At 37.5% G+C, this 17331-nt stretch overlaps 2 protein-coding genes across 2 annotated transcripts in view; both read right to left on the reverse strand.

The window, feature by feature from the left end:
- Positions 1–10379, reverse strand: part of siah2l (seven in absentia homolog 2 (Drosophila)-like) — a 48214-nt gene extending 37835 nt beyond the window's left edge. The window contains exon 1 of the mRNA XM_055180666.2: positions 9832–10379. Within this exon, the coding sequence (XP_055036641.1) occupies positions 9832–10227 (396 nt within the window). The 5' untranslated portion in view covers positions 10228–10379. The remainder of the gene's footprint in view (positions 1–9831) is intronic.
- A 1540-nt stretch (positions 10380–11919) lies between these two features.
- taf9 (TAF9 RNA polymerase II, TATA box binding protein (TBP)-associated factor) lies at positions 11920–17219 on the reverse strand. Its single transcript, XM_055180667.2, has 7 exons — positions 17102–17219; positions 16581–16662; positions 16334–16470; positions 16093–16227; positions 12851–12932; positions 12553–12663; positions 11920–12226 (listed from the first exon to the last, which is right to left on the reverse strand). Exons 1-7 carry the CDS (start codon positions 17135–17137, stop codon positions 12063–12065), a joined length of 747 nt encoding a protein of 248 aa, XP_055036642.2. The 5' UTR covers positions 17138–17219; the 3' UTR covers positions 11920–12062.
- Positions 17220–17331: the final 112 nt, after the last annotated feature.

Below are 17331 nucleotides of genomic sequence, written 5' to 3' on the forward strand. Positions count from 1 at the left end.
GGCTGTGCTCCAAACGAACATCCTACATGATGCGCGCTGCTAAAGGCATCTGAGGACATCCAACACATTTCCTTTTCCACTTCTCCTGTAGCGTGCGTTTCTATAAACTAACTCAATCATTTTAGAAGAGTTCTGAATGGAGGAATGAGGAAGAGGGGTTCTGGTTTCAGAGGTGTGATCCTAAACAGAGAGACGTTCGGTAAAGACTGAACATCTGATTCATAGGTATTCCGGGTATATTGTGTTATTTATTAATGAATGATGTTTTTTATGTAGTTTGTATTGTTAGCGTGACTCTATGGGGCTCTGTGAATTGCCCCTTTGGGGATAAATAAAGTGTTTGAAACTTGAAACTTGAAGACTGAACATCTAGTGCTGGGTGTTCAAAATTCCAATACCAACTGAATATCATAATGTTTAGTGATGCATGCAATTGGAAGCTATAACACTATAGCTCACATAATTCATAAGTACTAAATCTTTGCACACACTTTTTGTGCTATTGACATAAACCATGCATCAAACCAGGTAATACATAACTATTCATCTAATGCCAATAATCCCAAATGTCGGAGGGTTGAGTCTCATTTTTTGACTTTAAAATAATTTTGAAGCATTCAATTTTAGGCCTCATATTTTCGCACCCAAGTATTAGTTGATCTGTGGCCATCAGAAATGCTATTTCTCTCCATCAAATCTGGCAATGTTATTATCTGCAAATAAATTTGCATCTGCAAGGGGTAGGAGGAAAAAACTATTTTGATTTCCGTTGCATTTTGGTCACCAACCGATCTTGAATCAATCCACAGATTAAATTACATTCATTATTAATGAATCTGGTGTGGGCAAAAAACAGATGGGGTGCAGGTGCAAATGAAAAAAATCTTTATTATTTCACAAGTTGTGAGCTTACACTGTTATTTTACCTCTTCATATTCATTTTGCAATCTGCCTCTGAAATCATGCCAAGACATTCATTGCATTTAAAAACAAATAAGTGGGGTTATATCGTTTTGAATCAGTCTGATGAATCTTTTAATCACTGAAATCAGTCTTGTCTGTCTAATTACAAATTAAGCAAGAAATGTTCTGTGTACTTAAATTGAATTAAAATGACTTTAAAATGATAGACACAAAAATTGCAAAGCGCTTCAACAAACTTGGTATCCTAGCAACCGTTAATTGTGTCCCTGCTAGGGCTGCACGATTAATCGTATTTTTATCATGATAACGATATGCGTGCCCCACGATTAATTAATGACAATCGTCGCGATTAATGTGCAAAGACCAAGCACAAAACACACGGTCTAGAATCAAGCAAAGTGTTTGTTATGGGCGGAGTCAGAGTAAACGGAGTGTTTCTTTGCAAGTGCAGTCTGTGTTAAGGTAGAAATACGTTAGCATCATGATATTTACAGTCATTCGAATATAATGGCAGAGCAACAAGAAGAAAGTGCAGAAATATGTATGTTTAATTCCCAAAAAGGGTCATATAGGCCTACTCCATTGTTTTTGTAACCTTGAATTTGTTAAATCATTATTTTATTTTATTATTTTGATTTATGATTTATAAAAACAAAAAGGGAAAAGAACTTATGTTCAAACACTAAGAGTTATTTAGAAATGTTTTCATATGCCTTGTGCATATATTTCTATTTAATACTTCTCTGCCGATGCTTCCGAATAAACATGAAACGTGAATTATTACCGGTGTAACCCGTGTTTTATTTATGTTTATCCACGCCGAAGAGACTGGAGTATTACAACAGAAAATAAGGGTTACATTTTGATATTTCGGATTTGAGGAAAGTGATGTTGATCAAGTCATGAGTCTTGTGCAAACTGTGCTCCTGTTCCGTCCAAACCTGAAATATCAAGAGTTTCAAAAGCTGAAGACACAAATCCCCGACCATCCACGACACAGACAACAATAACGGATCACGTATCATGTAAGTTAGCCGAGGATATGTGTCCAATAAGCACCGTGAGCAGCAAGGGGTTTAAAAAAAAAATATTGCCACATAAAAGGCATATCATAGGCATTTTTTTTTATTCAAAAATGTTTTGTTTTTATTTTAGTTTAATTCTAATTTGATATAAATATATATTAGAGCCCTGCATTTCAGCCTTTTTACGCCCATTGGGTCGGGTTTCGGACCAATTTTAACATCACATTTGATGCGGCCAGTTCTCTGGGTTTTTTAGGCTTCTCCACCTTTATATATAATAATTTAATTAAAAGAAATGTTGAGACATTGATAAATTGTAAAAGAAATACGTTTAACCTATCGCACGAGTCCACTACGCACATTTACAACGTACCTGTTGCAACAGTGTTTAGCGTCTCCGCCAGCAGCAGGACCTTCAGCGCATCGGGGAATATGGAGAACTGAATAAAAACCTTAAATACTGTGCATAATCTATAAAAGACTTCTTTCGGTAGTCATGTAAAAAATGCGGTGTAAAGCCTTGAATTTTAATTGATGCATAGCGTATGTGTAAGGTAAGCAACCTGCATGTTTATTTCGTTTCATGTTTATTTCGTTTTGTTTTGATTCATTACGGTATTTTTCTTCACCCCGCCGCGACTGCGAGCAACAGAGCAGCCCCCCTCCGCTTTTTAAAAATAGTGTGCTGATATAATAAACATTTAAACTAACATTGTTATATGCTAAAAATATACATATTATATAGACGTTATTGTAGGCAAGTGAATTGTTGATTTGAGAGGCTCATTTGATCAAACAAGTCGTCAACATGACGTTAGCTGTCGGCCGCTAACCGCTTGTTCATTATCAAAAACCTTAATTTAACAAACAAAAAAGGCTCTAAAATAAATAAAAGATATTTTATAATTTTGACAGTTAAAACTGAACTGCTTTAATTGCTGCAATAGTCGTACAGCTGTAAGGAATCTGTGCAAGGAGTTATTTTTGTTATTTCTGCGGATTTCTTTTGCAAAATTTATGCGTATTTTGCGGAATTATTTTAAATGTTTTAAAAAGATCTAAGAGAATTGGAGCTGTGGATATTACAAAACAATAAAATATTTTATAATATAGGAATATAAATTTATATAATATTATATACATGGCTGTAAAGTGTAATAAAAATACTGAAGTAAATAGAAGTTCTTCACTAAAAGAATGATCGTATTTTTAATCGTGATCAAAAGTTTGAGCAAAACAATCGTGATCATCATTTTTCCTGGAATCGTGCAGCCCTAGTCCCTGCAGAAGAAGTGACTTCTTAGTTTAGTGACTTCTTAGTAACAAACCAGTGTGCACTTTAATCTGAACTTGGAGATACGTTCGTTTTCCCTCAAAAGAACATTTTAAAACAATATATACACAACAACCACCATATGCCGACTCAAATGACTGTACAGAATGTACATAAACACTTGAGTAGTACGACTTCCCAAACTCACTTGTATTTTTTAGCAGTGATAAACAACTACATGGTATGAATCAAGAACATCATTCCATTGATGTGCTCCATTGCTCCTGTGTTGTGCATTTGTTTGTCTCGTGTTTACGATTATGTCACAACAGTAGAGACGGCGAAACTGTAATGATAAGTCTACAACCTTAACTTGACAAACATTTGCATCCATCAGACCACAATACTATGGCGTTTCCATTGCATAGTACCCCACGGTTTGGTTTAGTTTGGGTCGGGTCAGCTTACTTTTGTGAGCTTTTCCATTGAGTGCAGTACGTAGTAGCCGATAAATTTTTTCGTACCACCTCGGTTGGGGTTCCAAGCGACCCGAGCTGATACCAAACGTGACGCGAAAACACCGTAAATCACTGATTGGTCTGAGAGAATCGTCACTACCAGCGTCACCGCTATAATGTAAAAGATTAGCTTTACCATATTGCTAACTTGCGCTGTCTCGAGCAAACATGTTGTCATCTGTGCTTTGCTATAAGTTCCCAAACTCCCTTTTAGCGATGAAAAACATCCACAGGTTGAGAATCAGGGACACCATAACAGTTTTTTTCCAGACTTGCAGTTGTAGCGGCACATTCGCAACACAAGTGCGCATTATGTGCAACTTAGATGAGGCCCAGCGGAGCGCGTAGGCTGACGAAACCGCCGGTGTTTGTGCAGAGGCGGTCATGTGATGCCGAGGTGGTGATAAACACGATGTGCAAACATCTTTGTGGTGGTCAATTTTGATTTTGTGGCAGACTGAGAAATGAATGTATGGTGATGTTTAGCATTCCAACAACGCTCTCACTTGTATGATGTCACAGCAGTAGGAAGCGCAAATATAACGACACGCCTATAATCCCTCCCACTGCGAAGTGTTACTAAACTCGACGGAAAAGCTAACCACGCCAAACTAAGGTGAGCTGACCCGACCCAAACTAAACAAAACCATGGGGTACTATACTAGGCGTGTCGTTGTGTTTGCGCTGCGTACTGCTGTGACATCATACAAGTGAGAGCGTCCTTGTACATTCCCATATATTTATTTATTTCTTAGTCCGCCACAAAATTAAAATTGGCCACCAGGCCACCACAAATAGATGTTTGCACATCGTGTTTATCACTAACGTAACCTCTATCTCTCTTGACAGTTTCTGTTTAAACACCCGTGGCGTCAGTAGTTAACGCACTCCGCTGAGCCTCATTGATGTTGCATTTAAGCATATAATGCTGACGTGCTCGCGCGAATGTTCCGCCACAAACTGCAAGTTTGGAAAACACTTTTATGGTGTTCCTGATTTTGGGAACTTATAGCAGAGCACAGATGACAACATGTTTGCTTAAGACAGCGCAAGCTAGCACTAAAGGTAAAGCTAATCTTTTACATTATAGCGATGACGCGTGACTTTCTCAGACCAATAAGTGATCGACAGTGTTTTCGCGTCACGTTTGGTATTAGCTCGGATCGCTTGGAACCCCAACCGAGGTGGTACGAAAAAAAGTATTGGGTACTACGTACTGCACCTAATGGAAAAGCTCACAAAAGTAATCTGACCCGACCCAAACCAAACCAAACCGAGGGGTACCACGCAACGGAAAAGCGCCATTAGTAACCTATAGTGCTGTTTTTAAAATATCGATACGACGATACATCGTCATGGACGCCTGACGATGCGCGCATCGATACAGCACCTTCCGTATCGATTCAGATGCACCTTTGAAATTAACGTGACGAATAGCTGTTGATCCGTGATCCTAATAAAAAATGACGCATGTGTCCCGCGGAGTACGTAACTTAGTTAATGTTAGCGGGGTTTACTTTCACTTTGCGTCTCTGTCTCGCTGGCGCACGTGTCTGCATAATAGGGCTGGGTAAAAATATCGATTCATCAATGCATTGCAATTATTCGTTCCTCAATTCAATATCGATTCATCAAATCCTATGAATCGATTCAGCCTACCGGCCAGTGGCAGCGCTGTGGGTGGGCAACACTCTAGCGCCCGCTCCCCGAGGTAATTTGATCCGGCCCTTTATGTAGTTTGAAAATACAGGTTTGTAGAAAAAGCCTATTGTACAATGCACTGATTTTGTTGTTATACAGTTTATATGGGAAAATGTAGTCATAATCACTGTTATATCTTTGGCCTCTTATATGAGATGCTTTTCATGAACTGGCCCCCATGACAAACTAACTAAATAGCACTGCTCTAGTGAGAGCGTTCAGCGTTGTACAAGACACGCTTTACCAAAACACGCTTTACCAAAACAGCAAGATGGCAAACAGCAGCTGCACTCCGTTCAAGCCTGCACCAAAAGCTAAAATTAAAATATAGGCTACTTAGGTACTTAATTACTTGTGTATCTACTTATTATTGAATCGATATTGAAGCAAACAAATCAATATCGAATTGATCCGAATTGAATCGAAGCCTCAAGAATCGGAATCGAATCGTGAAATTCCTAACAATACCCAGCCCTACTGCATAAGCCGCGCTCTCTCTCTCTCTCTCTCTCTCTTTCTCTCTCGTATTTAAAATCAATGAGTTCAGTATGAAAGCGCAGATATCTTAGCCTATACTACTGGAAAGGGCTCTCTCATAAAACAGTACTAACGCATTAGAGAAGAAACACGACAAATATTTGCATGTGAAAAGTGTACATTTAGAGAAGAGATACAGAGCTACTTCAAACTATAGCTGTCACATTGATAATCTGTTTTCTATTAAATAGTATTAAGTCTGACTGCATGTTTATACATAATTAATAGATATAGAATAATTACGTGAGAGACAAATATAATGCCTAGAGTAGGCTAAGACACTATCTTTGTAAAACTGCTTAAAAAAAACATAAGTTAAGTACTAACTCTGAGATTTTAAGTATTTCTATGAGTTACTCCAAAAGCTAATAAATGAATGGGAAAAACACAACTGTTACAACACTGCTTATTCAATGTACAATAAACAGATAATTATAATAATAATGTTACTAAATTCTGAACATAAATGTAATTCAAAATAGTCTTGTATTGTGATGTGCATCGTATCTGGACCCTTGTATTGGGATACGTATCATATCAGGTAATTGTTGGCGATACAGAGCCCTAGTAACCTAATAGTGCGGTGCCAAATACCCAACCTTAATAAAAACGTAGCCTGGTGACAGTTTTAATGTCTGGCCTAAAACTCTCTCACACCAAAGCTTTTACGCACGCAGCCGGCGCATGATTCCCATGGAAACTCTGCGTTTTTCAAATAAGCTGGTGCTCTGCGGTTTTTCACGCTCGGCACAGAGCGGCGAAAGTTAAAAGAGATTCAACTTTGGGTGAAAAGCTCCGCTCGTCAATGTCAGTTCTCACATGGCCGTCCAATCACAGTGAAGGAGGGGCAGGACAAGTATCACATAAACCAACCGGCTCACAGCTCAAGTATCACAGCTAAAAAGCGCTCGGCTGAAAAACAGCTGGCAATCGGTGTCCTCCAGGTGTTTTCAGCTGCTTTTAAAAGTTTTGGTGTGCACAACCCCTTAATGCAGATCCCTGACACAAACCTATACCAGTATCAAGAGTTTTACAACATTCGTCTTCTGTCGAATACAACAAATACAACTTCTGCCATTATTTACTCACCCTGATGATGTCCCAAACCCTCATGACTTTCCTCTGTAGAAAACAACAGGAACATTTTCTAAGAATATCCGGACTACACTTTTCCAAGCTCCACAATGATGTAAAGGCACCAAGAAGTATCATAAAAGTTCATATGACTTAAGCCCTGTTTACACCTGGTATTAAGATGCATTTTGGTCGATTGGATCACAAGTGCACAGCGCTAAATATACAGGTGTAAACGGGGTGTAAACTGTTTTGAGCTCGTCCACTTTCAACCACATTAAGGGGCTGTTTACACTTGGTATTAAGATGTGTTTTCATCGATCGGATCACAAGTGGACGAGAGAGACACATTACGTTTACACCTGGTATTTAAATCCGTCTCTTTTGTCCACTTTCGACCACTTCTGTGCTGAATACTATGAGGGGGTGGTCTGTGAGACGGGGGGCGAGTCTCTCTGCTGTCATTCAAACCCGAGCGGGAGTAATTATGAGTTTATATGGATGCAAACTAATATTATGTCGGAGTGCACTGCTTGTTTAGCAAGTAAACATGCTGCACAGTGTTTTGTACATGAGTATGTAAGAGCTTTCTTTGAATTTTCAGCCAATTGATGAAATAGGATCGCGCAACTTTCACACGCTTTCAAAACGAAACTACGGAGATCAGCCGCTTAGTTTTATCAGTGAAAGGCTAAAAATAGCGCTGTTCACCGAATGTTCACGCCAGAAGTCAAAAAAGACGTAAAACTTGTGTTTAATACCTCAGATTAGATAAATGGGCGGAGAGAAGGCGGTCGCGTGTGGCTGTTCGAATGCATTCAACCACATGTGCGTTCCGCAACTCCAAAGCGATCCGATCGAAAGTGGTTTCGACCACCTCTGGATGTGGTTGAAAGTGGTCGAAAGTGGACAAGCTCAAAACGTTTCGAACACTGTTTACACCTGGCATTAATGTCGTCCACTTGTGATCCCATCGACGAAAACACATGTTAATGCCAAGTGTAAACAGCCTCGAAACCACTTTCGATCGGATCACTTTGGAGTTGCGGAACGCACATGTGGTTGAATGCGTTCGAACAGCCACACGCGACCGCCTTCTCTCCGCCCATTTATCTAATCTGAGGTATTAAACACAAGTTTTACGTCTTTTTTGACTTCTGCCGGGAACGTACGGTGAACAGCGCTATTTTTAGCCTTTCATTGATAAAACTAAGCGGCTGATCTCCGTAGTTTCGTTTGAAAGCGTGTGAAAGTTGCGCGATCCTATTTCATCAATTGCGCTGAAAATTCAAAGTAAGCTCTTACATACTCATGTACAAAACACTGTGCAGCAAGTTTACTTGCTAAACAAGCAGTGCACTCTGACATAATATTAGTTTGCGTCCTCATAATTACTCCCGCTCGGGTTTGAATGAAAGCAGAGAGACTCGCCCACCGTCTCACAGACCACCCCCTCATAGTATTCAGCACAGAAGCGGTCGAAAGTGGACAAAAGAGACGGATTTAAATACCAGGTGTAAACGTAATGTGTCTCTCTCGTCCACTTGTGATCCGATCGATGAAAACACATCTTAATACCAAGTGTAAACAGCCCCTAAAGGGAGTCGAAAACACATTCGACCGGATTGATTTTCTATACCTCAAAAATTAAGTAATCAGGACAGAAGCAGTCGAAAATGTGTCTCTCTCATCTACTTATCATAAGATTGACCAAAACCCATCTTAATATCAGATGCAAACAGGGCCTTAGTTTCAAAAGACTCGAAACACAATGCACAAGTTGTTTATAATACTTCTTTTTGTAATTCACCTTGTGTGCAGCAAGTCAGATTTGAAATAAAATGGGTAAATAATGTCAGACTTTTCAGTTTTGAGAAAACTAGTCCTTAATACTGTATCAAATAACTTGTCACTTCCCGACCTGAAACAACCATCTTTTCTTTCACTACAAATGCTACTTTCCTTCACTGTGTCTGGTATTGTTTCAAAACACGTTCACTACATCACGTCCCGATTACAGCCACTGTAAGGAAGAAACTTTACCCCGGGAAACAAGAGTACTGGTAAACTTTCACAGACTGGTGATAACATTGAGGATACAAGTTTAATGTGCTGGTGATGTAATCATGGTGATGTTTCAGGCCAGTCAGTACAAAAATGAAACCAAGAACAAACCAAAAAATGTAATAAAAAGGCACAATAAGGTAAATCAAACCTTTAAATGGAGTAAAAAGTGTGTACAGAACTGTTTTAATAAAAAAAAGGCCTAAACCTGGGAAAATCTAGTGGTTTCAAATGCAGAATTGATCACTGAATGTTGATCTCTGAATCAATGTTTTGGATTTACTACTTAAAAAATTTGTGATTGTGACTAGTTTGTACATAACACAAAGCAAAGAAATTAAAGGGCAATGAGACATAAAAACATAAGTGAAGCACCCAATCTCCTTGGCATGATGTAATGCACACCTGTGGCACCTGAGTTTTAGTTACACGCGACACACTTCCTCAACTCAGCTTACAGTCCTCATACAAACTTGAATGTTGCTCTATGGTCGTACACTGTACATTGTTTCATTCAACGTTTTGCGACATCATGCTGTAAACACCACTGTTGCATTCAGCATTCACAGAATGAGAAACATGCAACGTTACCTTACAGTTTTTAATCACAGAAAGTTGACCGAAACGACGTTGCAAATAACGTGCGTCTTGTTTACACACGAATACGGCAACTTTCGGTTTGCTTGTAAAGTATCCAAACCCGAGGATTTCTTACCTTACACGGAAACGGCAAAGTGGATGCAACTTTCTCCATCGCCAGGTTCCGTATGCTCGGGGTGAGAGGGCCTCGACAGGTCGGGCAACAGCTGAGCTTCTGGCGACACTGGTTACACACCAGATGCCCAGCCTGGCATTGCAGTATCGGCGGCAGCACATAGTCGAAACACACCGGACACTCGAACAGCGCTGTCAGCTCGGCCGATTGTCCTGGTAGGGCCGTGACTGGAAGGGCTACGGCGGCCGCGGTGACCGAGACAGAGCCGGACACCCCCACAGCCGCCGCTGCAGCAGCGGAGGCGGTTGTTCCTCCGGAGCCTCCATGCTTACTTCCTCCTACTTTAACGGCTCCGAGTCCTCCGGCCGCGCCACCGGCAGAGGACGGACGGCTCATGTCGATGTGTGATGTGACACCCAGACGAGTTCAAGCCCGCGAACCCCGCCGTGTACTCCCGAGCGGAGCCAGACTCTGTTCCGAATCCGTACGCACTCCACCAGTCCCCCACGGACACAACATGGCCGCCACTGTTTGAGAGCGAGCGACTAGTCTATTGGGCGATGAAGCTTTGATTGACTGTTTTATCAGCCAATGAGCGGGCCGCTTTAGACGTTTACGTAATAGGCACCATAGATATGTACGAGGTGCTCGTTTCTCAATATACGAAGGCTGCAGCCTCCTGAGGTCGCATATGCAGGCTGCATTCGTCATCAAGCTTGGTTTATTTCAGTTAACTGACCATTACATTCGCAAGTCATAAGCATATTACAGCAATTTACAATTAACTTCAAACAATAGTCAACTTTATAATTATCTGTCTTGATGACGTATGCAGCCTGCAAATGCGACCTTTGGACGCTGCAGCCTTCGGATTGAGAACAGGTGTTGTGTCGAACTCAGTTCCCCCTATGTTTCCCTTTAGTGTAGTGCTTTTATAGCGTTTTCATCACGTTACATTTAGAAAGATTAAAGATTTGAATTGGTTATACTAAAAAGGCATAATATCATGTATTTTATAAAACAATTTATTAAATATTTCATACATTTGACAGTTTTCAATTAGGGTATTTCTTTTAAAATATAGCCTGTCTTTTTCTTTTTTTTCCTTTACTGGTTGTTTTAAAAATGTAATGTTTGCATACATAATTAAATAAATATTATACATATAATATGATTCATACTGTAAAAATAATTGACTTACCATTAAGAACAATACAGATACATTACAGAAATGCAAACATATACATCTCAGTAGCCATTAAAACTTTAAATATATAAATAATAAAACCTGTATAACGTGATAAAAACGCCACAAAAACACCACACTGAAGGGAAAAATAGGGCGAACATAGGGGGAACAGACTTCGACACAACACCTGCCTGGGTGTTCGGGTTTTGGCTAGAGGGGAGACAGCTACGACCAAATCTCGCGAGATGTTGGATTTAGAGGTAGGATTAGGATGAAAACATCGGTTCTGGCAAGATAAAATACGACTACGGCCTATTTCTTGTGAAATGTTGGGTTTAGGGTTAGGTTTGGGGGTAGAATTAGAATGAAAAATGGCGCTGATCGCCACGAGATTTGGCCATATTTGTATCCCTTCTAGTCACAACCGTGTGTTTGACTTTAATTTAAGGTTGTAGACTGAGAAACATTTATCCATAATGGTGTTTACAGTCATTTGCTGTACCTAATTTACTTTAAACTATTCTTGTCCCCCCTTAGGGGCTGTTTGTTTTGCAGCATAGAAATAACCACATATAACACAAGCACAGAATAACATAAATAAAACACATTTATAAAAGATTATAAAGGACAGCAAAAGAGCTACACCACAGTTAACAGGGCCTATTAAATTCTTGGTCAACTGAAATTATAAACCGTACCATCAGTTCCTAGAGTAAAGGTGCAAAGTCATTCATGTCTAAACAGCTCCCTCTACTGGTATTTTACTGATTTAATGACATTTTATATGCACTCTATTTGAACTTAAAAAAAAATATAAGACCAAGCACCTAACTTCATTGCACTTGGATAAAATGTTCTCGAATGACTCTAGATTTAAAAAAAAGACTTCCAAACACAAATTTCATCAATTTATTTTATTTTACATACAAAAAATGAATGATACATTGCAATAGAATCGCTGTTAATGTGTAATAACCTTAACAATACAAAAGAGGCAAAATCAGAATTCACTAGAACTTCTCTAGTCAGAAAACACACCAGGTCATAAAGCATCATAGTCATCCTCATCTTCATGCTTCCTCTTGAGAGAGGTGGAGTCACTAGATGAATTTTGGGACACCATATTGGTAGTGATGAGGATGTTCTTGGAGCCGATGAGAGATGGGTTGATAAGGACATTCTGAACAGTAGGTGTGGTTGGAGTGGCTGTGAATTCAAATAAAATAATGACGCTTATTATAACAATTACATTTTTACTTTTATACTTTACATATTTTTAGATTTACATTCCCCCTTTCACATATTCCTAATACAACTTCCTGTAGCTTAATTAATATAGCATTGAGCAGTCAGTTCGAATCCCAGGTAACACAAATACTGATGGTAAATGAGTCCCTAAAATTCACTTTAAGTACCTTTGGATTAATGCGCCTACCAAAAGCCTAAACGTAAAACAAACTTTTAACCATTTAAAAAAATAACTGACTGACATGTAAGCACACAGATGTAGTAAGTTAGAGATTGGTACCTACCAGACTTAACAGAAGCAGCCTGTGAGGAGGGAATCTGAACAGTGAAGCGCTGGCCTGTCAGTGACACGGGTGTCCCTACTTTTGTCCCCACTGTCTGCACTGAGGGCGTACCTGTGAATAAAGATTTTAGATTATGCTCTTAATTTATTCATCTTTTAACAACTATAAGCCATTCTGGTAGTAAGAGAGCTCAGTAAATGTATTTAAGGGTAAGCAAATGCTCAGAATAAAAACAGTAGGCTATCTGGATTGTAAATCAAATGATTTGTAACATTATACATAAAACACTTATACTGACCAAGAGTTGGAGTACTTGGCCTACTAGACACTGCCCCCACACTCAACCGTGGTACTGTTATCCTGCCTGCAGATGGAGTCACCTAGTCAAACAAAACAGCCAATCAGAAAAATATCCAGACTGTCTCAGCAGCATTGGCATAAAGGCAAACCCACTTGTAATCTGCCTTCTAGCAACTCACAGAAATAGTGCTATTAATTGTATGCCATTTAAAGGTCTACTGTGGTATCTAGCGGTGAGACAAAACACGCTGTATATTATATTGCTTCTCTTATATTGCTTCACTGTGTATTTCTGGTGGTGGAATTTCAAATTTCAGAAGAACATTGTTGTTGTCCATTCATTATATTTGATAAAAAAGCAATTTCTGTTAGAGAGAATATGAAGAGTTTCGTTGCAAAACGAGATAAATCCATTTTTTAAAATTTTTGTCAAAACATGTTTATTATTATGTTATCATGTTATTATTTTGTTTTATGGTGCTACTTAGCTGTATTTTTTAAGTTATGAAGGTTTTAAATCAAAACAAACCAACTGCAGGTGCATTGAAATTAATTGGAATGCACAACCAAAAAACGCGATTTCTGAACAATTAAAAAAACGGTGGCCATCTCGTTTTGCAATGAAACTCTTCATATTCTCAGATACAAAATCCTGTATGTGCATCTGACATGTTTTTTTGTAAATTAGCAATTTTTACCAGGCTCTTAATGGATTCTGCTTGTGCGACTACACCGCATATGACACGCTGACCGGAAGTGATGTATTTCAATGTGTTCCAATCAAAACACTGTGTGCAAAGTGAAAATTATAAATCCTTTTTTGTTTAACTTGATCAGTAACACTTAATTCCTTTAAAAACGATTGATCACTGATAGGTAAATTATTAAGTATAAATATATATATATATATATATATATATATATATATATATATATATATATATATATATATATATATATATATATATATATATATTCTTAAACTGAAATACCATTAGGGGGCGAACTCAGACAGTCGCATCTGAAAAACGAAATATGCGTTGTAGTGCTGGGCAAAGATTAATCGCGATTAATCGCATACAAAATAAAAGTGATTTTTGGCATATCTGAATGTAGTGTAAAATGAAAGGCGGTTCCAATCAAAACACTGTGTGCAAAGTGAAAATTATAAATCCTTTTTTGTTTAACTTAATCAGTAACACTTCATTCCTTTAAAAATGATTGATCACTGATAGGTAAATTATTAAGTATATATAATATATATATATATATATATATATATATATATATATATATATATATATATATATATATATATATATATATATATATATTCTTAAACTGAAATACCATTAGGGGGCGAACTCAGACAGTCGCATCTGAATGTAGTGTAAAATGAAAGGCGGTTCAACCTATATATCTTTAAAATATTATAAAAGAAAACATTGTGCAATTTTCCTTAGGGGAAGACTTGAAATGTAACAATTTATGAAAGTTAAACAGTTATAAACAAAAAAAGTTTTAGAGCTCTGCATAGTGCTATACAAAAATGCATGTGTTGATTATTTACACTAGCATTTTTGTGCAATGTTCATAGTTGAACTGTTAACATTCGGCTCTTGCAATATTAAACTGCAATTGTTTTTAAAATATATTTAAAAGAAAAACGAAATATGCGTTGTAGTGCTGGGCAAAGATTAATCGCGATTAATCGCATACAAAATAAAAGTGATTTTTGGCATAATATATGAGTATGTGCTGTGTGTAATTATTATGTATAAATAAATACACACACATTCATGTATGTATTTAAGAAACATTTACATGTTTATATATATTTATTTATATTTTTATATATTCTATATTAAATATAAATTTGAAAAATGTATATATAAGTAAAACAATTCTGAAATTAATATATGATTGTGTGTGTGGTTAAATATACATAATAATTAGACACAGTACACGCACATATATTATGCCAAAAATCACTTTTATTTTGTATGCGATTAATCGCGATTAATCTTTGCCCAGCACTAGTTTTCAGTAATAAAATGGCAAAATACTGGATACAAGAAGTGTGCATCTTTTTTGAAAATGCATGCTTTTTAATATATGACGTATAACAAAAATGAACAAAAACAACATAAGTTGAAATAAATAAATTTTTGGCCCGCATCATATTTACAATTTTAAAAACTGGGTCCTCGAAGAAGAGTAGCTGAAGACCCGTCACATAGAGTTTTAAAGGACATTTACATGACAACATTATCAAATAAATCCGAGAAAGTTTTTATGTGGTTTGTCTGTTCGTTTCCAAGTTTTGGGGTCCTAAAATTTGTACAGATGGGTTTTCAAATCCCCTTTTATATAACAACGCCATGTTGTCTACATGTAAACTACGTAATATAGATGTGTTAATTCTAGTGGTCGACTGATATGGGGTTTTTTTTATGGCCGATGCCAATATTAAAAAAGCTGTATGGCCGATATAAGGCTGATATAATACAAATGTTATTACAGTAAATAAGAGATAAACAGAAAATTGGTAAAAGTAAAAAAAGCATTTGTTTTAAACTAACATAACTTTTAAAGTACTTTAAACATATTTACAAGACATAATTAATGTGGATCTGACATCTCACTGTTTGAAGTGTGTTGAACTGATAATGTCATGTTAAAAAGTAAATAATGATTGGTCATTTTACTGTCTGTCAGACTTGGCTTTACATTGAGTGTCTTTTTTATTAAAAACATCAAATTTAAGAGAAATGTACTGGCTGATTAAAAACAATTTATCGGCTGTTGCCGATAATAAAATAAGTCCACATATCAGCCGATATATCGACCTCTGCAATATATTGTCCTATCACTAGTTAATTCAGTCTATAGGCATTTTTCTGTATTTTTTTTTACTACATATTGGGGGCAGTCTCCCAGACAGGGTTTATCCTAGTCCCAGACTAAAATGCATGTTTGAGCTGCCTTAACTTAAAACACCTTGTATTGACATATATCAGTGCCATTGTTTTGTTTCAAGATGCACACACCAGTATTGTTTTTGTAAGGTTTGTTTGTAAACTACTTAAAATGTCCTAATATAACTTAGGGCTAGTACTGGATTAATCCAATCCCTGTCGGGAAACCACCCTTTTGTGTAAACGTAGCCTTAGATAATGGCAAGTAACTCCAAAAAAACTGGTGTATTTAGGAACAGCATATTATTTAGTACAGCAATACCTTTTTCTGCAAAGACTTAAGCCTGTAGTTTGGAGCAGTTAGACAGTAGCGGTCCGGTGGGAGCCGGGGACCCGTGTATGGTTTGATCAAAGGCAATGGCGTGGAGTTCTTCTGCCTTGCAACTTCCAACAGGAACTGAAATGACAGACCAAACTCCACTGCTTATCAACTGAAGTCACAAACATGTTACAATTTACCAAAATGCGAATTAAACAAAGACAAGTCATGAAAACAAACTTACATCTCGTGGCGGTGGAGACGTGAAGGACTGATCCACTCTGCACTGGATTGCTAACCTTATATCATCTGCATCCACGTTGGACTTCTTGGCATGGGTAGAATATATCTTTGCATCCTCAATAATAGTTGTTACATATCCTAAAGATAGTTAACAGTAGCTGAGTTACTAATTGAACAGTCTAGTAGTGCAGAGAAACAATAATAACTTTTTACAAGCTACTAAAGGGCTTCTGGTCCTCACTACGTACTGTATGTAAACTCCAGCATTTGATTGATGACTCTGGGTTCATACTCAGTGACTCCCATGTCTTTAAGAATCTGGATCATAACCTTTACAAAAAGTATAAAATAGCACATACGTCATTAAATACGCATTATATGATGATAATAACAATTCAGTACTATGATGTCGTCGTGTGTAAAATTGCAACTATGTGGCGATATACAGTTGCATAATAAATACGTTTAGTTTTACGGTTGTAAATATTAAAATATAAATGTATAACAATTTAAATATTAAACAAACCCTTAACATAAATACTAATTGTAAATTTTTTACATGAGCTAAAATAATCAACTAATCAAATATGAACCCATTGATTTGCAGTGAATGATTTAGCGTGCTAGCGCGCGCTTGTGTACTAAGCATCAATTGGATAAAATAAAACATGGGGCTGAACGTTAAACTCACGGCTATAATAAGCATAAGTTAAAAAACAATAAAACAACGCATTTTAAACTTATACATTTGTTTATGTTGCATTTTTACCTGTGCATCTTTTGGCAATGTTTTCGGAGACGCCATTTTCCCAAATACTCCTCCCCTAAATCGGATTACGTTTCAACAAAACTAGCGAGCAGCCTACCTAGCCAGCATTGTTGGTCAACGTAGGCGGTGCCAGAACATCTCAGCCTATACAGTTGAGCAAAATGTGATTGACGCACCAATACAACCAATCAGAGAGAGACGATCATATATTCAGCCAATCGTGACGAGGA

Source organism: Misgurnus anguillicaudatus, chromosome 9 (assembly GCF_027580225.2).
Source record: "Misgurnus anguillicaudatus chromosome 9, ASM2758022v2, whole genome shotgun sequence".
NCBI lineage: Eukaryota > Metazoa > Chordata > Actinopteri > Cypriniformes > Cobitidae > Misgurnus > Misgurnus anguillicaudatus.